The sequence below is a fragment of the Periophthalmus magnuspinnatus genome, chromosome 23 (genome assembly GCF_009829125.3).
Source record: "Periophthalmus magnuspinnatus isolate fPerMag1 chromosome 23, fPerMag1.2.pri, whole genome shotgun sequence".
Classification (NCBI taxonomy): domain Eukaryota; kingdom Metazoa; phylum Chordata; class Actinopteri; order Gobiiformes; family Gobiidae; genus Periophthalmus; species Periophthalmus magnuspinnatus.
Window position 1 is genome coordinate 10792299 of NC_047148.1, and position 24613 is coordinate 10816911.

General features: G+C 36.8%; 1 protein-coding gene across 3 annotated transcripts in view; it reads left to right on the forward strand.

Moving 5' to 3' along the window:
- Positions 1-24613, forward strand: part of iqsec3a (IQ motif and Sec7 domain ArfGEF 3a) — a 31730-nt gene that overhangs the window by 1434 nt on the left and 5683 nt on the right. For all 3 annotated transcript variants that reach the window (XM_033989638.2, XM_033989639.2, XM_055231495.1), the window contains exons 2-6: positions 4546-5750; positions 9765-9926; positions 13317-13439; positions 17980-18146; positions 20094-20233. In XM_033989638.2, coding sequence (XP_033845529.2) covers positions 4552-5750; positions 9765-9926; positions 13317-13439; positions 17980-18146; positions 20094-20233 — 1791 coding nt within the window. In that variant the 5' untranslated portion in view covers positions 4546-4551. The remainder of the gene's footprint in view (positions 1-4545; positions 5751-9764; positions 9927-13316; positions 13440-17979; positions 18147-20093; positions 20234-24613) is intronic.

Sequence of the window (24613 nt, forward strand, 5' to 3'; positions counted from 1 at the left end):
AACACTGAACGATTTTCATGTTATATTTTATTTCCACTAAAAAAGTAGTAGTAAAAGCCATAATGCTTCATTGTAAAACGCTATTTTGTAAACAGCTTTTGTCTAAATAAATTATGTGCGAAAGCAAACATCTCACATTTTGTAAGTTCTCGTTAAGTAAGCAATAAGTAAACACATTTTTCAAGCTGTAAACATATTGTCAATGTTTCACAGATGGTACTGTCTGAATAACCTAAAGTCACAAACTTTGGATTTTAATGATAAAACTTTTGAATTTGCATTATGTTTCCATTTAAACTTAAGCTTAGCTCTGATGCTATCTAACTATCCCTCACCAGAGCTCCATGAACTCACATTGTGAAGCCTTACCTATTTAAACTTCATTTGCAAATTTATGGAAAGTCATTAAGGGAAAGGCTACAGGGGTAAGTCCTCAGTGTCTACAAACCATTGTTTTAGACACAAGATAAAGTGATTGCTAATGAAAAAGACCAGCTTTAGTGATTGCTGCAGAGGCATAATTACCGCTAAACTCTGCAAGCAGATTTACTATGTATCTAGCAACATTTATCACCAAAATATTAAATACTTCTTTCAATTGTCCACTCTAGAGTTGAATATATAAACCGTATTAGACTGTCTACATTTTGCGTGAATTTTAATTGAATTGTGCACGATTTAACTTTTCTAGAGAGGGCCCTTCTGCTTTTCGCCATATAGATGGTATTGCTTTCCCTGGAATATTCCACAGTATTGCATTAAATGCATCTATCTTGTATTTATTCAAGTGTTTGATGTCTCAGAAAACATCCATTCTAACAGCCTTCAGGAATTCCATTTCACAGATTGGACCTGTAACTTGCACTTGTACACCACAAGTGCACCTGCTTCCTTGCATGAATATAGTTTTAATGCCATACTGTGGAACATTCCAGGCAAAGCAATGCCATATAGAATTCCATAAAGATGGAGTACCCTCCTCCAGAACATGACCTTGTGACCTTTAAAGTCTCCAGTATGTTTTGAAACTGCAATCATTATAATTAATAAAAAGCATATAGTAGTGTAATGACTGACACCAGTCTGTTCCTCATAACATGCTTTAATCTACAAGTAAAATTGTGAGTTCAGATATACGAAGCAGTTAAAATTGTGCAGTGACGTCAAGCCTTATCGTCTTCATTTTGTAATCCAGTCAGCATTAGTTGTGTCCCAGTTTTGCTCTTATATAATCGTCTCATTAATCATGCTGATTTTTCTGTGCTCTGAACGCAGCACATATAAAAACTAATAATTGCAGATTTGCATTTTAGCCCTTAGTTTTTGCACCCTCTGAAATGGGATAATGGGCACATTTAGATACTCAGACCCACAAACTACTCATTAGGGGTGACAAGACAAATGTAATTGTTTATTTCCATAACCAAACACTACTTCAGGGAATAGCAATATAGACAGTGTGCTTTGGGGGTGGCTCTTTTAGTAACTCTTTTCAAGTTCTATCTATATCCAATCACAGAGTAATTTTAATACTATTAAAGACTGAATATTTCATACATTAAGTTGCACTTTATTAAACTAAGAAGCAAGAAGTTAGGGTTTATAAATCCTTTTGAATCTTTTTTGAATGCCCATCCACATTAAATATTTATATTTACCCTTCCTGATTTATTATTTTATCTTTCCCATCCGTTAGTCTGTCTTTCATTGTGCATTTCCATTATGTTTCCACCTGCTGAGGTATGTCCAATGCTGCACCGGAGAGCAGAACATGGGGTCACTGCAGTGCTAGTTTGTCCATCACAATCGATTTGGAGACCCTGATAGAGGAGAGGTGTCATGGCGACTCTCCCTGAGTAATCTCTCTCCATCAGCGCTTAGTGAAGTGATCAGAGGCAGCAGTGACAGACGGATAACAGGAATTCACTTGCACCATTTCTGGTCTGGACATTTTCCTCACCCACCTGCCTCCTTTTATCTACCTCCCACAGTCTTTGACATGTTTTAGTTTTTGTTTTAATTCTGCCTTACTACTTTTTTGCCCTAGCTCAGACGCCTCAAATACTCCTCAATTCCACTCGTCCAGCATGCATTTTTTATTTTATTTTTATTTTTTTTAACCCAGAACAAAAAAATCTTGTTAGTTCAGACAGGATAGGCTTGCTTCTCTGTTGTATTTGTATGTAAGGTTAATCAAATAAAACAGGAGATGCTGGACTACAGATGCAATTTTGACTTAAAGATTAAATCTGGCCTATTCTTTTTGATGAGCTATTTATTAACATGCACTGTACCTTTTTGAATAACTAAATAAATTAAGGATTTCTACAGGTAGAAAGATTGATGGGTGGGCAAGAAATAGCTAGAGCTGATACTGAGTTCAGTTCGGCTATAAAGTATTTGTCCATTGAACAAAAATGTCATGCTTATTAATAATAATCTAACCTCTATCTTGGCCCTTCCTGAAAATTCAAAAGCTCAACCTATTGGTCTAAGGTAATAAACAGCTGTCATACTCAATCAAATCCAGAGTATTGGTGACTTTCTCACTCTAAAGGTCACCAAAAACCACTGCCAAAGACCATGGTCGACGTTTGGAGAGGGGACACCTTAATAAATACCGAGGTTAATCTTACATAACCTATGCGGCCATCTTTAAAAGTTAATGTCATGACTCAAGACATTTTTTTTACAGCATAGAAGAGAAAGTGATATATATTCACCCTGGGTGCTCTAGAATGGATGGAAACAGGATCCACAGAGATGTCCCTATCAAGCAGAGGTGCATCCTATTCAGAATGCACCTTAATATTCTCACTCCGTCCCACTTGGCCCACAGTGGCACTGCAGTGAAATGTAAATGCTTTAGATAAGATGGATTTTCAGTATCATTGGTCTATTCTAAAGAGCTTTGTATGCGATTGCGTATCTTCAATGACAATGAGGGAGGCAGTGTCGACTTGAACTTACCACTTACCACAAATTGCAAAGCCCCGAGGCATTACAGCCAATCAGCACCTCTTTGCGGCGAGATATGTGCACGTCCTGGTTAACTGACCTTCACGAATACTTAAAAAGGTTAGAGATTTCAGTGTAGATTTAACTTGTAGTTCATACTTTGATAGATTTAGAGCAAATTTGATTTAATGCATATATTAATGCGGTTGCTGCTGTGAATGGTATGTTTTGTGTTTTGCATATTAATTGGCATAGCAATAGCGTAGCATTACGTTACATATCTTTCCTACTTTCTTCTCCACCATTAATGCATTGTAGACACACAGTATTATGACTTTAGACCCCCCGTGGCTTGGATTACCTACAGAAAGAATAAAACATCAACCTTTATGGGAAAGAAAAGCTGGTGTATCTATATTCTAAAATTAAATCTCTGGTAATTGCATCTTCTTACGGTAAAAACACATTTTGTTCTTTTGTTTAATGCAAGAATTATGTAAAAAGTCTTTTGGTCTATGATAAATTAGATCACAGAGAGGACTACATTCACTGATTGAACTTAAGTAAAAAGGATTTCAAAACGAGCAGAGCAGTGTACGAATGAGATAAGGGCACTTCCACAACCCGATTGTTCTGGGAAACTCAAAGAGGTTTCATCCTACTGTTTGAGCCGCTGCCAGACGTACGTGGCTATATTACATCTCTATCTATTTCCCACAGCATTTGGGCAATTTTTCACAAGAAAGATTAATAGCTTTTTTCCACGTTTAGACAATTTTGATTTGTGAGGAGAATGCCTCTATGGGATATGAGGAGATAATGGCTTGTATTTGGTGAAGAAATGAACAATTTTCCAAATGTCGTGACTCAGCAAGTTTTTTATAGAGTTTGAGTGCACCTCAGTAACAAAACATTTAATTATTTAATTATATATATATATATATATATATATATATATATATATATATATATATATATATATATATATATATATATATATATATATATATATATATATATATATATATATATATATATATATATATATATATATATATATATATATATATATATATATATATATAAATGTACTATTAACCTGGGATATCAATACACATCCATTCTCATTACCTCAACAAATTTTAGGTGATTATGAAGGACAGTATATCTTTTGTACATGGTTTCTACTGTGACACAAAATACCCCTCTAAATGTGGACTAGATTTTTTTTTTTTAACTAACCATTAGATCCTTTACGGGTCTCTTGTGGTTGAGGGTTCCACAATAGTAATAGGCTATCTTGGGCAGTTCAAAAAACTAAAACTAAACTGTTTAAAACATCTCTTTTAATGTTACCATAACATAGTACATATCGAAAACTGGGGAGGCTGCAACCATTTTAATAATTTCAGCTCATTCATTTCCTTCTCTCATAGCCAACAATCATCTCATCAAACCTCAAAGCTGTACACAACATGTTGTTGTTAAATCATTTAACCTTTATTTTTACAGCCATTCTCAGTGAAATGATATTGAATTAAACAAAGACAATTAATTTCACATGTTTTCTTTTCTATTCTCTTGTAGATCGAAATGTTAGAGCAGAAGTACGGCGGGCATTTCATCTCACGCCGTGCCGCCTGCAAGATCCAGACAGCCTTCCGCCAGTACCAGCTCAGCAAGAACTTTGAGAAGATCCGCAACTCCCTCCTGGAGAGCCGGCTGCCTAGGCGGATTTCCATGCGCAAAGTCCGAGTCCCCAACACCGAGGGCTTCTCTGCTGAAAGAGCCCTGGCTGAAGGTTGCAACCTGGCAGGCATACCCCTTGTGCGCTCCCCCTCGCTGCCCGCCACAGTGGGAGGCACCCTGACCGACCTAGAAGATTCCTTTACAGAGCAAGTCCAGTCACTGGCCAAGTCTATAGATGATGCTCTGAGCAACTGGAGTCTCAAGACAATGTGCTCTTTGCAGGAAGGAGGTGGATATCAATTTACTTCGGACGCAACTGGTGGAGGAGAAGGTGGCGAATCGCAAGGTCCTACAGATCCAAGTGAACTGTCGAGAAGTGCCAGCAAGCTGATGATGGCCATACGAGACGTGACTGTTCAGATAGACAACCAGAACATCACGGTTTCATCATCTGTGGTGGAGACATCAGCTTCAGTAAACCTGACTAGCTGCACACAACAACAAGCTACTTCAACACCCATGCCAGCTTCCACGGCTCAAGAGGAACCACCCCCTCCTCCTCCACCTGAAGTCCTAGTGAAAACTACAGTCCCACCACCTCCACCCCAAGAACCTCCACCCCCTCCCCCGGAAACAGAGATAGCCGATATAGATGAACAAGATGTAGAGTTTCCCGCTCCACCTCCCAGCGAAGAAGAGCTGGAACAACCCCCTTTGACACCTCTAGATAAAATCCCTCCAGTGGAAGACATAGTAATCCCTGCTCCACCTCCACCACCCCCCGTACAACCACTCCAAGCCCCTCCGACTACAGCCACACACCAGCAGCCTGTCCCGGGGCACTCTCCGGTGGTAGAGACTCTGGAGGTGAAGAGGTGTAGCTCGGAGATGGCAGATAACAGTTCAGAACAGATGAGCAGTAGTAGCGCGTCAACAGAGGCGCGATCCACGTCAGAGGCTTCGTCGAAAGAGGCTCTGCAGGCCATGATCCTGAGCCTCCCCCGGTACCACTGTGAAAACCCGGCCAGCTGCAAGTCGCCCACGCTGTCCACTGACGTCATGAGGAAGCGCCTGTACCGCATCGGGCTCAACCTCTTCAACGTGTGAGTATTACATTTATTTCAATTCATTTATGTATTTGGACCATTCTAATACATATTTACAACCATGGAGTTTCACCTAATTTCAGGCATTTCTACATTTAAACATGGAATGGGTAAAATATGTGAGCTGATTCTTTTAACTGGTCAGACCAGGGATGAAACAGGGTTAGTAAAAAAAAAAAAGAGAATGGTGTATGAATGTATATTTAAAAATTAACAAAACAAAAAAAATCCTAGAGTTCATAGAACTGTAAATAAACAAGGTATATATGCTGTATAGGTCCTAACACTGTGTCTTCACTTTGCAGCAGAATAGTTGTACCTCTTTCATATCTTCAGGAGTGTGGCAGGACATCAGCAAAAGTGTAGTTGGTTTCTGAACTCACGAGCCCATCTCTCTGGGGCCGTACTTGAAGTTTGATGGGGTGCCTCTGGGCTAACGCTGCAGCCAAAACGTTTTTCTTCACAGCTCCCCATCGCGCTCAAAGAACAAACAGTATCAGTCCCAGCTCCCTGATCGTCTGAGGTGCCTTCTGTTTTCCCAGAAATAGATGTCAGTGCGGAAAATCAATAAGAGAGATGCAATTAGATGCACTAATAGAATTACACTGTATAAGTTACCACAGACATGCCAGCTTTTTACAATTTGTCTTAATTCATGCTAAAAGCTGTGTTCTTGTTGTACCTCATTCCTTGTCTCACTGATTTAAAGAGTAAAATATGTTGTGTTATTTTCTCAAATGTTTCAACAAATGATGTTTGAATAAACAGATGTTTGAGTGTTCACTATAGCAACTATTAATTAAACAGAACACTCATTATACAAACAGTATGTAAAATAGTCATTAGCCACAAGTTTTACTTGAAGTTCTTTTTGAATAATGAGACATTGAAAACTCATAATTCAACAATTTGCATATTACTGCTGATAACAAGTCATTTCTCCATATGAATAAGATTTGCTGCCGTGAATTATTCAAAACTGTGTTGTGATCTAAGATATTCACCAACCTTATAGCAGCAGAACATTGCATTATTATATCATATTGCAGGCTTACTATAGAAGTTGATTAGCCAAAGGGTTAATATTGGAATGAAATACTATTTAATAGTGAGCTCTAGCATTAGGTTGAACCCAGCTTAAAATAAAGCATCGACAAAGGAGTTCTAAATAATTATAAACCCAAAGGAAAACAAATAGTCAAACTGTCGGGGACCCCATTTCCCACCAGAAGCAGTCCATACATCCACGGTTGAAACACAGTTTTAGACTATAAGTGAACACTCCTTTCCTCTGGCGAATAACTTGCTTAGTAGATAATAACTTTTAACTCAACGGATACATTGCCTTTTAAAAATAAGATAATTTAATAGTGAACATTTCTGTCTATCAGCAATCCCACTCTCCATCCTCTCTAATCAAACACCTTCACAGATAAGCTCAGATTTAATGAATTGGCTTAAAAGAGGAAGTGTGAGATAGTATGAGGAAGGAGAGCAGAAATATATGCGCAGGAGGTGGGGCAATAAAGCTGGAGGCTTATTAGTTCCACCAGTTCATATCCTCCCCCTAATACCTGTGCAGCTGTAGCCTGTGCATTTTAAACAGGCCGATTTGCTTTAGGCCAAAAGTGGGATATTTTCTGGTTGTTCGAACAAAGTCATGCATATGCAGTGAGTGTCGACTTGACAATGTAAAGAAAACATATTGTAGGTAGGATTTGTAAATTCTCCTATATTTGAAAGTGCTACAGAATGCATATTGTTCATGGAGACTTCTGTTAAATATTCACTGGTAATATATTTTAGTTTATACTTTACATAAAACTTTCATAATGTGATCACTGATAACCCCAAAAATGTATAAGATTAGTCTTCTAACTGGGAAATCATTGTCATTGAGGTGATTCTAATTTACATTTTATAACATGTTAAGGCACTTGGACTTAATTGCTGTACTTATCTTGGCAGCAAACCTTTGCGTATAGAGATAATATCTACTCAAATATACTCAAATATATACTACTACTACTATATCTACTCAAAGGCAATCAAAGAAAGTCTTCCAAAATTAGACCCAATCAGAATTAGGCTTGTTATTGAGTTTGAAAAAAAAAATGTAATTGCATATATTTGTAGAATACAGGAACTATATTTTAGTTTGAGGAGTTTTTGACGTGTTTATAGTTACAGCATCAACGGGGATGCCCTTCCTGCATAAATCTATCCGTGGTTAGTAATGAAACCTTAACATCTGCATGTGCACACTCTGAAGTGCAGGCAATGAAATGCTTGTATAGGCCATAAAATACAGTGCAGACTGAGCATGCGAACATCTGTGCATTAGCAGTAAAACAGACTCATAGCAAAGTGGATATTAAGGAGGGCTATATTTATGGAAGATGCAAAATAGAGCTGGGAGATGGGAATGGTGCCTCAACACATGAGAAAGGCTATGGCATTGGCAACACTCTCAGAAATGAGAATACCTAATCTATAATTTTATTATGATATACTCTTGATATACCGGTACTCTTTCTATTGCACATTCTGACCCAAGGGCATCTAAATAGTGTGGACTTCAGGCATCACTATCTTGCAATAATGAAGACATATATTTCTAACCTCACCTGGGCTAAACTACCTTAACATTGTAGTTTCTTTTTGTTATTTGGAGTAGTATCTTTGTTTATTTCTCATAAATTCTAAATTCCTATAGAATTTTTTTTTTTTTTTTTTTTTTTTTAAATCATAGATAGCTTTACTATTCTATATGTTTTGCTATCAAACTTTGTGAAATATATTCTCTTAAATACCACTTGTGAGAAGGTAATATAGTATATTGCCATGTGTAATGCAGCTCCCATTGCCTCTTAATGAAATGAGATTTAGCCATATTGCTTTGGCAGCTGCTCCTTGACTCCCATATTTCTGTTTCCAAACATCTGCTTTATTTGGTTCTATTCCAAGTCTCTGTCCTGCCCTGTACGTCACACTGTCCTCTCTCTATCTCTATCTCTCCCCTGCGTCCAGTCCGTCCCTTTAGTAAGCCCATTAGAGGGAGCACACAAACTGCCCTGTTACATAAAGGTTTTAAGCATTGCACAGAGCAAAAAGTTTGAGGCAATAATGGAGTATGTCCCTGGGGTGTCTCTCTTTGGTGTGTAATAGAGGTTATAAATAGTCAGTATATATAGAGGTATTTGAATGCATTGGGCTGAAAACTTGCCTGAGAAGGACACCAGTGTGAAGCATTTGTTTGTGAAAAGCAATTCATGGAAGGCAATGAGATGTTGAGACAATATTTGAAAAACCTTGAACCACCCAGACATATTTTTAACTTATATGACCCCTATCCTACTCGCTCCTCACTGAAAAACTTCCAGAAGCTGGAAAGAGGATGTGGAAGCTACAAAACTACAAACCTTTGAATGTTTTTATAGCATTGTTGCTCTTATTTGTATAGTCTGTCAAAGTTTATTTTAATTGTAACAACCTATTTTATTAATGTCTTTTTAAATCTTATTTTTTATTTTACAATTTTTTACTACTAATATTTATTGTTTAACGTTGCATCACATTGCCAATGCACATTCCTTAGTTTTGTTCACTGACAATGGCAATAAAGTTTTTTTTCTGATTCTCCATTGAACTGCTTAAAAACGAATTTAAACTGATGATATTTGTGCAATGTTCATTTTAGGGTGTTGTTAGAAAAGCATTACAGCCAATAAAGGGGAAAAATGAGACAAATAAAACTGCTCATAACCATGGGAAAGAAAACAATTACAAAGGCACTCTGCTGAAATGCATGCAGGGCCATTTGTTCTTTAAGTAGATTGTAGCAGTACATGTAATTGCTAATGAATGTTGCAACCCACTGAAGGGATGAATAAGATTATTTAATTAACCTTTTTGTGTCTCTTAGATTAAACTTCACTGTCTTCACCAGTGACAGGACAAAGTTTTGTAATTTTTAAAGTCACATCTCTCACGTTTTCTTTGTTTCCATAGGAACCCGGACAAAGGCCTGCAGTTCCTAATTTCCAGAGGCTTCATCCCGGACACTCCCATCGGTGTGGCCCACTTCCTGCTGCAGAGGAAGGGCCTGAGCCGCCAGATGATCGGAGAGTTCCTGGGAAACAGCAAGAAGCCGTTCAACAGAGATGTGCTTGAGTGAGTGCTTTCTACAAAATCTACAAAATGTTTTTATTGTTTCATTTATTTATTTATTTTATTTTATGTATTTATTTCGAGCAGATTAATAAATACATGTATCCAGTACACTTAACTTTGGTCTTAAATAAATTAGAAGAAAAAAGTACAGCTCACAAACAATTATATACACTAAAAATGCACTTTGTAACTTGTGCCTGCCACCTTCAGTGATCCACAGTATAGTGTTAAACTATTTAGCATTTAGTCAATTATAGGTGTTTGAATTGTTTAAAAAATACCTAGAAAAGCATTTGCCCATTGAGATAGATAAGTTAAATGGTATACTGAGGGATATTTCAGGCAAAGCAATAACATCTCCCAAGACAAGTAGATGCTGGATCCTCTGTCAGAAAAATTTACATAGTACACCTTTAAATAATAAACTAAAAGTATCAGTGATACTATTTGTTTATGAAGAAATGCCTTACATTTGGCATTTGGAATTTGGCATTAGTAAACATCTACATTTAAAACAGTGGATCATCTGGCTCCAAGCAGTGGTCTGGATATTTATTTTTCTTCTTTAGGTTTTACACTAGACACTTACTTATACTCACAAAAATGTGCAAATCAGACAGATATGTGCATAATTTATGTGAGGATTTTTGTGAATTCATAAGGTTATAAAAACCTCCAGTGATTATACTATAATGACGCTACATTAGACGTCCATGTACATAATGCATAGGAAACCTCAGTGGCTGTAGGTGTTACTCATGGCTTCAAACATATATGAGTATGTGACTCATTAGACCCTGTACATTTCATTTCAGGTCATTAACTCAATGACGTTCATTTGCTTTGAGCTAAAAAGAATCTTTGTCCTTCAACATTTATAACTCACATAATCGTCTTTACTGTGATTCTATCTTTTATATTATAGTATTAGATTGTGCCATTTAGCAGGTTGTCCCATTACTTCACCTGTACACTTTTCTCAAGGTTAGAGCTACACAGGACAGCACTTAGGCTAGCCCTTCCTGGTATTCTCACCACAGTGCCTCTAAGGATGGCCCAGTAACAGCATTATGCTTTTAGCTTCAAAACTCAGTTCTCAGTAGGTTGCATTGGCATACATAGACATATATTGTACCTTTGTGAGTGAATATTAGTGCTCAAGTTGAAATGATACTGAATCTGTCTATGATGGGAAAGTGCTCTCTTGTGTATTTATGGTAGATTATGCATTTAAGTATTCACTATAATGTAGAAATCACTCATAATATTTTATGTGTCAAGTGCTGCCATTAGCATGTGTATCTACTCATGCGTTAGACACTTTTAGACACGCAGAAGATTAACTGTGGCCAATGGCAGATTTTAATACTGATTTATGCTGTGTTAGTACATATTATCAGACTTGGAATAAGTAGTTTAATTCAACTAATAGTTTCCAGTAATAAATATAATTAATTATAATTTCTGCTAGCTTTCCTTTTACATCTATTTTGGTTATATATTGTAATTTAAGCACACTTGTAACTATATTATTCTTAATTGAAATCATTATGTCCATGTAAAAAAACATCAGTTTGCATTGTAAATACTTCAGCCATCTCTGTGATTAACTTGTCACACCAATAACAAGACACTGACTGGACCTGAACAGGCTGTGACTCAAACTCTGTGTCACTGAAAAGCCCATGTCCAGCTCAACAAAAACATCTTGCTGTAATACATTTCTTTTGTTGTGAGACACCTGGCCTGATGTGACAGGCTCTTTATGTGTGCCACAGAGGTGAGCCCCAGAGCTGCACCTTTTCCTATTTGATTTAACAAAAAGAATTATATGTGGAAGCCATAAAGTGCAGTGAGGAGCAAAGGACAGGACTCATTACACATTTATTAACAAAATCTTCACGACATACTGTCCCCAGTGACTCATAGACAGCTTAGTGCTTAGCAGGAAAACCAGATATGCCACCTGCTTGTCATCTTCTGATTGGGTGCTCAAAATATGGCTCCATCTGGCTTAAATGTTCTGTGCATAGGTGTGTGTTTGTGTGTAGCTGCCACAAGGACTTTGTAAACGTACAATCTAAGCTTTGCGTTGCTGACAGAAAGGACAAACAGCAGATACAGCAGTCTGCTGCAATGACAGAAGTTTAAAGTGTAAGTTTTACTCACAACATAAATATTCTTAAACATACTTTGTTTGCATGAAGTTAACCTGAATGGACTCAACTGATTATAGCACTTGTTTACCAACCAAAAGGTTGCGACTTGAACCATGACAATTGAGCCACCATACTTCTGTGTGAGTGATTTGTGATGGCTGGAGGGGAGATGCTGCGGTAGAGTCTCAGACTAGTGCAGGGCAACTCTGGTTACAGAAGTAGATTGAGTGTGACTAATGTCTACCATGTAACATTTTGGCGGGATTGTAAATTTTGTTAAAAGAGAGAAAAAAATACACATTTTGTCATTCTGGTATTTGCTTGTGTGTGCATGTTTGTTTGTTCTCAATAGTAAAATGTTATGAGGTTTTATAATCATCAGAATGTAGAATGAGTAAAGTTCTGAACTCAATTGTGTTGGCCTGGATATAGTAGCATCACTGTTAGGAGAGACCAGAGAGTCATCAAAGACACACTGACAGAGGTGAAAGAGATATGATCAAGTTCCAATTTCAAAGAGCAAAAAAAAATCTTAATCCTGTGTATTAGAAGCATTAGTTGTAATTAATTTGACCTTATCTAGTGTATGACACGCCACATGAAAGCCTACCTGAGTGTTCAAAACCAACTTTAATTTCATATTTGATTATCATGGTACTTTCTACCTCCACACTACATCTTACATCAAAGCTTTAAACTTTAATCCCAAAATGAATGTTACTTTCAAAGTCACCTTTAACTTCTAAACCTTAATTCACCTTGAAACTGCACACGTTGTATTTCCAGACCCTCAGACTCATCAAATAGGATATTTAGCCCTTTTTAATTAAAACCATTAAGCTTAAGGGTTGCCAGGTAATGGGTGGATTTTCTGCTCTGAGGAACTGGGGCTGTACAGAGGCCACTCTAAGCACTCACCTTAAATACTTTGCATGCATACTTTGCATATTATCAAACTCATAATGAAACAAAGAAAAAAAAAAAAAGAAAACTGAGATTCAAATTATTTGTCTTCTGTATAGTTACTATAATCCAGTACTTGATGCCATTATGTTTTCTCTCTCTCCTTACTTAGGGGACATGTTGCCTTATCAATTTCTCTATCCCACAGCCCCTTGAGGCAATTGTGATATTGGACTTCATCAAATTGTATTATAGACATAGGATATAAAGTAATAAAATTCAATTAAGCATTAAGTGCATATGTAACATTTCTTCACTTTTTTTGCAGCTGTGTCGTGGATGAGATGGACTTCTCTGGCATGGAGTTAGACGAAGCACTGAGGAAGTTTCAGGCTCACATTCGAGTTCAAGGAGAAGCTCAGAAGGTGGAGCGGCTAATTGAGGCTTTCAGGTAATTGCAACCTTTTTTATGTACAGAACTAAACAATCGGAGCAGAAACAGCACCGTTTAGGAAGAGGCAAAAACCAACGAACATCATATACTACATGTTCTATTATAATTTAAATATCATGCTTCATATTATTCAAGTTAGTGTAAGTGTAAAATATGACTGTAGGCAGTTGTTATTAATAATCAGGAAGAAGTGAGACAGGGTAGATTATCTTAAAAAAAAAGTAGGTATTACCATACAGTGACAATGGTGAACCCGTTTCAAGACTGCAACTGTAGCTTAAGTTTTTGATGGCCTAAAAAATAAATCCTACTTGTATTTTGTGAAGTGGTAATAATGTTATGTTTATGATATTCAATATAGTAGTAATACTTTCTATATTTCCCTGTTTATCTTCTTTATATGATATAACATCTTTATGATTCAACTCCTGTCCAGATAGCCAGTCTAGATGGTAGTAAGTATTGGGATACAGTTTGTGCAGCAGCTGTGACACCGTGTGCTAATGCTTACTGTTTAGCACGTCCCTCTGGCGTAACAACCACCTGTCACATTTGTGGAGGTGCCCAATGAGGAGAAGAACGCCATCACTGTCACATGGAGTGGGCAGAGGGGGCTGGCACTGTTAGTGTTTGGACATCAGGTTAGCTCTGCATGTTGGCATCAGCAAAAGGGGGTGGAGGAAAAGGAAGCAAGGAAGGATATAAGGAAACAAGGGAGAAGGGTTTATAAATAACCCCAGTTGCATAATCGTCACAGGCTCTCCCTGCTTGCCTCTTTTGCTTCTGGGCTTTGATATGTCCCCATACACACACGTTACACACAGATACAAGAGACAAAAATTAACTCTCCAAAATTAGTGACAGAGATTTAGGAGAGCATATTAACTCTGGTCTTTCTGTGTACACATGTGTATGATATATTCTATATGACAGGTATATCTTTTCTTTGAGGCAGCAGTAGATACTAATGTCAATATTTTTCAGTTTGGGTTTCAAACAAAAAAGGCAACCATTCACAGATAAATAAAAAAATAAATCTTTGTTACGTTTGAAAGTTTGCGTATACTTGACTTTTACATACCATAAAGCCAGTGTTTCAAATTTACAGCTATGGCATTGCCAAATTTATAATTTTTTCAGAAAAAAGATGGTTAGTAGGCCTGAAAGCAGTGGAAATGCCAAATGTGAGCAAACTCTTTCATTGAGCACCGACTAATGTGTCATAGCTGCCCTTTTATTATGGATTCATATTTTTCAGGGCCAGCGCAAATTAAATTTTCTGTCTACTGAAGTGTCTGAAGCCCTAGACATGATTAACCCTCAATCGTACCTTCACACATTTTTGTACACCTGAAATTAATTTGGCTATAAACAATCAGAGGATTTATATTTTTTCAAACAAAAAGTGTGCTCTACCAACATCTCATTTTATGATCCATATTTGAAAATGTGTATTTTCAAATATTTATTACTCCTAAATGTATAAAGTCATAAAGTCAATGCATTTCATACTTCAAAAATCACAAAAGGTTATTGAACTCTGGTGTATGTGAAAGATTAGCAGCCATAATTATTTATCTGCACTGATACAGTCAAATAAACACTTTGTGGGAAGTATGCGCAAAATTGTGCCCATCAGACCACATTCAACTGTGCATCTACTCTTTCTTTACATCATGTGAACCCTGTACCTCAAGTAAGTGTTCTGAGGTACTTTTTTCTGTTTACAAAAGTTCTTGGATATTTAGAGCAATGTAAACAAAAATGTACTTTTTTCCATTGGAGCCCTTATACGATCATGGTCTAAACACATATGAAACTATGGGAGACTTTGTACAAATATTTTTACAGCAACATGTGTTCTTTTTATTAACATTTAAAAAAAAAAAAGATCATCTGAGCATTTTAATAATGACAATAATCATTCATTGATTTATAGAGCGCATTTTGGGCACTCAAAGACACTTTACATTGCAATATTTTTTATATTCTATCCACACTGTGGTGGCATGATACTTCTGTAGTCACAGCTGCCCTGTGGCAGACTGATGCAAGTGAGCCTCTCAAAACTGTGCCATTGGCCCCTCTGACAACCACCAATTAGTTACACACCATATTTATACCAGTAAATGTGGGTGAAGTGTCTTGCCTAAGGACACAATTAGTATGTGCTAGACCCACTGATCACAGTGGGTACCACTATGGCATCTGCAGTCCCAGTGGTCTCCCATCCAGTAACCAGGCCCACCCCTGCTTATCTTTTGGGATAAAATGAGATTGGGCATTGACAAGGAGGTATGACAGCCTTCAGACACTAAACTGCCAAATTGTTCTGATAATATATAATATATGTAATAATAATAATATTATATATAACTTTGGCTGTTTGTAAATCTTTTTTAGCATTTCTGGTCACACATTTCATACTTCTGTTGTTGCCCCTGCATATGTACCTAGATCTTACCTCATCAAAAGCTAATGTTTACATAAAATACTACACTTCCTAGACACTAATTCTAGAGCAACTAATTTTTCATGCAGTAAAGTGTGTGCATGAGTAGATTTAATAATAATAATAATAATGGCTTACACTTGTAATGCGCTTTTCAAAGCCTCTCAAAGCGCTACACTATAGTCATTATTCATTTCCACACTTGGTGATGGTAAGCTACTATTGTAGCCACAGCTGCCCTGGGGCAGACTGACGGAAGCGAGGCTGCCAATCTGTGCCATCAGCCCCTCCGACCACCACCTATCATTCGAGCACACACCACTTTCATACTAGGCAATGTGGGATCCTCCGACCTTCGGGTTGGGGGACCAACACTCTAACCACTGAGTCACTGTCGCACGCAGTGTGGGGACTTATGTTTCTGATACTTTATGTCTGCTGTTCTTACACATACATGGTGTAAACGTCAAAAATACTGTCTTTCACTGTTTTCTGATAGTCTTGTAGCTCCACAAACACTCACCCAGTCACATACACCTCATGTTATGGAGCCCTGAGGGGAGGGGCTACTCCCAATGTCTCCCCCAATGCAAAATTACATGCATTTCAGCCACTTACCATATAAGGTAAAAAAAAAAAAAAAAGGACTTCTGGGGAATTACATACCTTTCTGCCATTTACCGCATAAGGTAAATCAACATCAATCCATCATCCAAAAAAATGTCAGAACTTTAATTTGGAGCCAGATGTTTCAGAAAGTATATAGACCTTAGATATTGTATGCTTACAATGGCAGGTTGAAAAATAGTGATTATAATGAAAGTGAATGGATCATTTTTGTGCAAAGGCTCCTACAAAGTCAATCCCACTAACAAAAACAGATAGGAAAATGTTAAAACACTCAAAGATGTGTCACTCTGCCAAAAATCAGCTAATTTGCATGAACAACAAAGAAGTTAAGTCAAAAAGTATAAAAATGTCCTGTGTGTTAAGCATAAATGTCCAGTATAATGTTGTTATCCTCTTGTTGAAAAAGTCTTGTGTTAGAAATGACAATAAAAGCGCATTAAAGCAAACTCCAAGAACTCTTTAAGTGTTGGAAGTTTTTTTTAGCTCATCAAGTCAAAATGGTACAAATCCTCTTAAATACTCCCAGTTGGTCATGTTGCCTAAATACTGGCCTTACTATTCACAAAAATGCCACATATTAAAGTTTTTACACCTCATAATTTTTGCTCAGTGCTTTGTAAGAAATAACATTTATAGAGACATTAGATTCCAATCATATGGCTCAGTGACTGAGCTATAGTGCCGCTTTTTCTGTGCAGAAATAATTACTTCAAGTACGCATTCACGTTAGTATAGAGTTCAGGTGAAGAGCTCCAGTCATTTATTTTGTTGTCTACATTGTTATGTTTTGTTTATACCTCAACTAGGACTTCATGCATTTTAACTAGAAACTATTTATCTTTCTCCCTTTGGCACTGTTATTAAACATACACACAGCACCTCAAGTCTACAAACTTGATAGATTCATGGTTTGTAATCTATAAACAACAAATATTTTTGGGGCACCCAGCTTCAAGCCAAGCCTCACTGTCTCACTCATGACATAAAAGTGCTCTGCAGTGAAGGTTCTAACTTTAAAGTTTATGCTTATTCTCTCTGGCACAGTAACAACCTAATAAATCCAGAGACCAACGGCTCTAACTGTCTCATAGTGGTTAAATGTGGTTCAGGAGTTTTTCAAATGTTGGGAATATAGCTTAACGGAAGAAAACTAAAAAGTCATTATGATGCGTGGTGCATAGGGCTGACCATAGTTGAGGACAAGGGGATGTACAGTTTATCAATATAGGATTTTATCAGTAGCTTCAAAACTAGCAGAAAAACAAGAGCTATAAATCAGTTTTTAACAAGCTTTTGTCACACGTTTTATCACCGTCTAGTGCTCTTCTTTGACCTCGAGTATTCTAGTTCTACTTCTTGTGGACAGATAAATGGATGTCTGCATTTGTCATAGCTGTCAAAATTGTGTTTCTACTAATAATTTCTTCTTTGTTTTTTTTGCCTTTGGTCCTGCAGCCAGCGGTACTGCATGTGTAACCCAGACATCGTGCAACAGTTTCACAATCCAGACACCATTTTCATCCTGGCCTTTGCCATCATTCTGCTCAACACCGACATGTACAGCCCCAATATCAAACCTGACCGAAAGATGCTACTGGAGGATTTCATACGCAACTTACGAGGTAAATGTCTTATTCAATGCAAGAAAATGTATAGGAAAAAGATAAATTTGCTGTTTTGCATTATGGAAATCAGTTGCGGTACACATGCAGCTTCATTTAATCAATTACCTGGTCTGACAGTTCTGGTCTCTTCATCCCTCATTTCACTCTGTTAATGTCCTGTCTAATAAAGCATATAAGCTTCTTTGTTATTACCTTCTTATATATATTTTTTTTACCATTTTCTTTCAACCTCTAAAAGTAACATGTTATGCCAAGCTAGTATAAAATGAGAAAACATGTGATTTTGCAGCCTGATGTTTATATAGAACCGTAAGTACTATCGTCTGGCAATTCATTGCAGATGGAGGCACATCTGCCCAGCAAAAGAGATAAATGATGCTTTTTCTCGTACTCTCTGAGCTCTCAATGAGCAAACACAGGTTGATACACAACAATTTAGATACATCTTGACTGTCTGCCACAACTAGATTACACTAAAAAATCTACTTGAGGATCTCATGTAAATTAAAATGATGCATGTCCCTTGTTTGTATCTGACTCCTGCTCCACACGTATGCATGTCTGTATATTGTATTTATGTTTATTTTGTTACACTGCATATAATACCAGGCCATCTATTTTTCCTCATTTTATTCTTAGCTCTTCCAAATACTGCTATACAAGAATACTTCACTGATCTAACTAACTGAGTTCAAATACAATTAAGCACAAGAAACCAATACCAATGGGGAGAAGCCTATTGCATTCATTATCTCAATTAAACAGACCAAACACTGTCACAGCTTGTCCACAAAGGCTATACTATGCAAACTATGCTTTATCCACTAGACTTGCTCATTAGAAATGCATTGCCTGAGTTACTATGTGCTTCTTTGTTATTCTTTAATATTAGCACAAGCTATGATTAATTTATGATTGCCAGGGTGAGATAAAATGCAAAAGAAGACTGCCACTTCTCAACCAAAACACGCACTACCCTCTGGCCTTATGGCAAGAAATCCTTAGTAACAGCCCACATAATTTTGACAGCTTCATTTTCTCCAAACTCATCCTGAATCATTAACTATAGAGCATGTATATAATGGGGTAAATCAGATGTTTCAGTCTGATGCAGTGGCAAAACTTGGGCTGTGTTACAGGAAGAATACCAAAATAAGGGCTACAGTACAATGCACAGTTCTATGCACAATCAATAAATACATAACTATACTCTAACAAAAGTATACTATATTTGTTATAGGTAAACAGTTACATTAGATACATGTTTAAATGTATCTTCATAGCCTGTAGGTGTTGCCTGTCGTTCTGCAAGCTTGATAGTTGCAAAGATTGAGTTTTCAAACTCACAAAAATCCTTCTTGTACAGACTGATCCATTCAAATCGACTCAACTTTAGAGGCAGAGCAGACTGTATATTTTTTGACAAAAACATTGTAGTAACACTAGCAATGTTGTAAGAATAGGGAAAAGTAGGTATGATGCTACACATTTATTTAGCCAAAAACACATATCAATTTGAAACTAGGGAGGTTATTGAAGGTGCACTGCGTAAGGTTTCTAGTGGGAGGGTCTGCTACTTGATTGTCTCCATGGAAATGTTACTGCTTTACCTGAAATGTTTGGAGGAAACACCTGCTTGTAGAATTTTTATGCCGTTTTGTTGAACATTCCAGTGAAAACAATACCAACTACATGGACAAAGTTTTAGAACGTCCACCTAAAATTGTAGTGCCCCTTTAATGCCTAAAACATTATAAATCCTAATAAGCTATAGTGTTATTTAAAGGCAGACCAGACCATACGGGAACGTGACACTGAATTTGTAAACCACGTTTGATTACCATCTGCTGTATAATGTGTGATTTGAGTTACAAAATAAACAAAAAAGATCCCACCTGCTGTTATACTAATGGAAACTGTCCCTGTGTATTGACTGTGTGTCAGGTGTGGATGATGGGGCGGACATCCCCAGAGACATGGTGGTGGGGATCTATGAGAGGATCCAGCAGAGGGAGTTACGCTCCAATGAGGACCACGTCACCTACGTCTCCAAAGTGGAGCAGTCTATCGTGGGCATGAAAACGGTGAGAATTCACTTTTTATGCCAGACCATCTGCTTCTGGGAGCTGGGAGTTTGTTCAAATGTGTTTTTGTAGCTGTAGAAAAATCTTCTTTATTTACTTGGTAGACTTATGAAGCAAACATTTCTAGCAAAATGTAAATATTGGGAAATGTATGGGTTGAAATCAAATTTTTAACATAAATGTTTAGACTTAATGACCAGATCAGAGGTTAAAAAGTAGACTTAAACTTAGACAAACTTTATTGATCCACAAGGGAAATTACTTGGACGCACACTAATTACAATGTAATTAAAGAGATATTGTATTCAATTTTTCATTTATTGCAGATGTTATTTATAATCATGATTATTTTGAAGTAATTTTGAAAAGTACTACCGGTAACATAATTAGATTGACATTTATTTATAGAGGATAAACCCCTTGAGATGGAGCGTGTCATTTATGAGGGGTCCTCAAAACAGATGTACCAGTAGCAGCAGCAATGTAAAGGCATTTACATTGCATACAATGTACAATACACAAGATATATAAGAAACAGGCGCGCGCACACACACTCACATACAGGGCTCTCACAGTTAACCAACCCTCTCTAAATACATGAATCAGCATGACACAGCAAATATAAATAAATAGATGTAATAGGAATCAGGGTTAGAAGCAATTACAAACATGCTAGACATGATAAAGGGGACAGATACTGGGAGAAGCCTCCAGTCAGTAGGGGTTTGTGTTGAAATGCATGCTTATCTACTTATTTTTTAATTCTGGGGGTATAAAAATAGGTGGTTTGTATGGCAAAGATTTTATGAGGAGTTAAATGGGATTAAATATATTGTTTTAAATATAAAGGGTAACTGAGACATTTAAAATTAAATTATAACCAGTGAGACTGCCTTCTTGTTGATGGTACAGAGCACCTTGGTGTGTCCTCTAGGGGCAGCGAAGAGTGAATCTGCACAAGCTATTGTAGATTGAGAGGTGGATGTAGTATTTTATTATGTATACATTTATGTATACAACATTAGCATAATCTAAGATTCTAAGTAGTAGTTGAGAAACAATTGAAGAAATTACTTTACTGGTACATTATTTTTAACGTGTAGGTAAGCTTGTTTGCAATATTGTAAGTATAAAAAGAGAGATCTGAATTTAACCAAAGACTAACTAATGGTTAAGATTGTTTTCAGGTAATTTATGTTTTGTTTTGTTTTTTCTTAAAAATCATAGAATAAGAATAAGGTTTTGCAGCTTATTGGACAAGAGCCAATATTGAGTCAAAGTAATTTTGTAGAGAGTTGCAGATATAATATATTACGTTAAGAACAATAAGTGTCATCGGCATTTAGTTGAATGTCACAGTCAGTGCAGCTACAGGGAAGGTCATTAATAAATATAGAAAAAAGTAAAGGACCAACCAAATGCCTTTGTCTATACTTGTGAGATTAGACTTGCTGCTAAAAGACACACACTGGGACACTGGTGCAAATAAGAGTTGAACCAAAGCAGAGCAGATCTGGAACGACCACTAGTATATAATTTGTCCAGGAGTAAATAATGATCAACTAAATCAAAGCTTCAGTGAGATCATTGAATACTGCACTGGTTCACATGCTATGGTCAAAACTAGAAAACACTCATTTGTAAAACTGAAAAGAGCTGTGGTAGTAGAAAAGCTTTTTCTGAATGCAGACTGGCATTGGGATAGTACTTCATTGTCAGATAAATAATTTGACAGTTGAGTAAAAATAATTTTCTCAAAACCTTTGACAATACTATTGGTGATAGAAATAGGTCTGTAGTTGTTAATAAAGTGGTAAAAAATATATGTGCAATCCCTCAGTAATTCAGCTATGATCTTTAGTCGAAGAAAATTTCAATTTTGTCAAATGAAAAAAAGTTGGACAACATTTTATCAAAGCTTTTTGTCTCATCCAAGCTGCTTCTTCAATTCTGGTCAGATCACTGGTGGACACTGCCTTATATCTATCTGAAGGGAGGAACTAACACACCTATTGTTTACAGTTTCTGTTTGTAGACTTGGTCTGATAACCTACACCAAGTGTGAACTGTGCCTGACTCATACTTAGCATAATCATTCAGGCCCCTAATGGGTGTTCTCACATCTAATAGCATACTGGCTAGCCCTACTGTTTCTTTGTTTCTTTGTTTGAATGGTTACACCTTTTATTTTAGTAAAGGGTTCCACGTTCTAGGTTCAGATTAATTTGGGGAGTTAAAGAAGCAATTTTTGTTAGGAAAGACAATCCTTCCTTGAACAGGAATGGAGGCCTTAGACATCATCTATCATCTATTTATAACTCCATCCTCAGACCTGAACCTAAACAGAGAAAACAATAGGGCTTGGCAGAACTGAAGAAGCGGCTTAGATGAGCAGCAAAACATCTTCACTCCTATAACTTTTTGTCCAGTTGACAGAATTGAATTTTTCTTTTAGTATAGTAAAACATAAGTTAAAGAGAGCAGCCAAAGGGGATGAGAGGACATGGGCTCCTAGTTTGGTAAACTTACTTTCAATGTCATCTGGTCACAGCACTACTGGAAGAGGAGATTTCACTTTTTGCCCTTTGGACAAGAGCAATTGCAGGGCTGGCTATGCAGGGCTGGATTAAAGTGACAACAGGACACTGAAGCTGTGGTGTTTGTGAAAAATGCTGACTAAATGCATTGGCAATAGTAGAAGAGTCGTTAGTAATTTCATTGTTTATATTCATATTGAATTCATATTCATATAAGCTTACCTTATTTTCCCAAGTAAGCTATGAATTTGTTATTAAAAGAAAAACTCAAATATGTCCACTGGATAAAAAGTTGTTTGATTGAAGACGTTTCGCAGCAGCTTCTTCAGTTCTGGTCAGATAGCTGGTGGACACTGCCTTATATCTATCTGAGTTTCTTACCAAAATTGCATTCCAAAATTTTGCTTTCATTATTGCATACAAACATTTTGTACTTCATCTCAGGTAAAATGTGTTATTTAGTATTCCTACATTAAACTAGCTGATTAAATTATATAAATACATCTCAAGCAGAAATATGAAAGTTACTGAATACCAAGTATGCAAATAGATTGTGCCATGCTCCAAGGCAAGTGATTTTCTCATTATTCAAGTCCTTATCATGCATCTAGACTCCACAGTGCTATCAAAGCCCATTTATTAGCCATTAAATGTCTCATCAGCAGAGCAATCATCATCCAAAACATACAACATTATACACAGCTGTCATTGCACTACTTAAACTGACTCTGGGTTAAAAACAGGGCCACAATCAAAGTGGACAAACACTGCAGACACATTACAATGACCTCCCTCCAAGCTTGTCCTGTTTGAAATGCAATAGCAGCCTTCTGATTCCGATTTGTTTTTGACAAAGTGATAATCAAGTTTGACTCCACTAAAAGTGCACTATAAACTTTTCTAGAAGAGGATTCGCTAACATTTTGTCTCCATGGTAATGTTATTGCCTTGCCTTGAAACTTTCACAGTATGCAAACTATTTCAATGGAAACAATTAGAAAATGCCACCCAGCCAAGCAAAACTGAAGTGAGGAAGGGCCATTTTTGAAAACACCCGTAACTGAAGAAATGGAAGATACATAAGTTTAATGGTATACTATGGACCATTTCAGGCGAAGTAAAAACATCTCTTAAAGTTACATACTGCACCTTTAAATTGTATTGGTCAAAATACACACAATTGAAAACAAATCTTCTACAATCATTTATATTATGGCATTAAGAGTCTCTTTGTTGTGTTCCGCCCCTAATTTAGTGTGTGTACCTCCTTAAGTGTATCTGTGTGATGGATGAGTGGTCAAAGGATGACAGAGAGGGCTGTCAGAGCCAAACTGTGATGGATCGTTGTAACAGGAAGTGACTGTTCCTGCCCAGAAGAGGCGCCTGCCAGAAAATAAAAGTGCTCTCGATAAAGTTTCTGTCTTCAAGATTGAATCATGTCAGGGGAAGTTTCTTATGTGGTTCTCTTTGATTAGTAAATATTTGATCTGTAAGTTGATCTTAATAGTGAATAAATACACAGGTTTTTACTGACACGAAATATACAGCTTTGAAAAGGCTGTTGTTAGTTGATTTCTAACCATATACTTGAGGAGGTGTTTAAGCACAGTCTGCAAAGATGTGTGTCTGGGGAAAAGTGATATGGATAAAAATACAATCAGACTATATTCTAAGGAATTTGAATACTACATATTTTGCATGTCTTAGACATCATTAAATAATCTCCTTTCAATGTGTACATTAGGAGGCACGTAGCCGCATTCCTTGAGTAAAATGTCGTATTATATTTTATAATTCACTACAGGGGCTGAATACATTTAAACTTGTTTAAAACAGCAAAGCA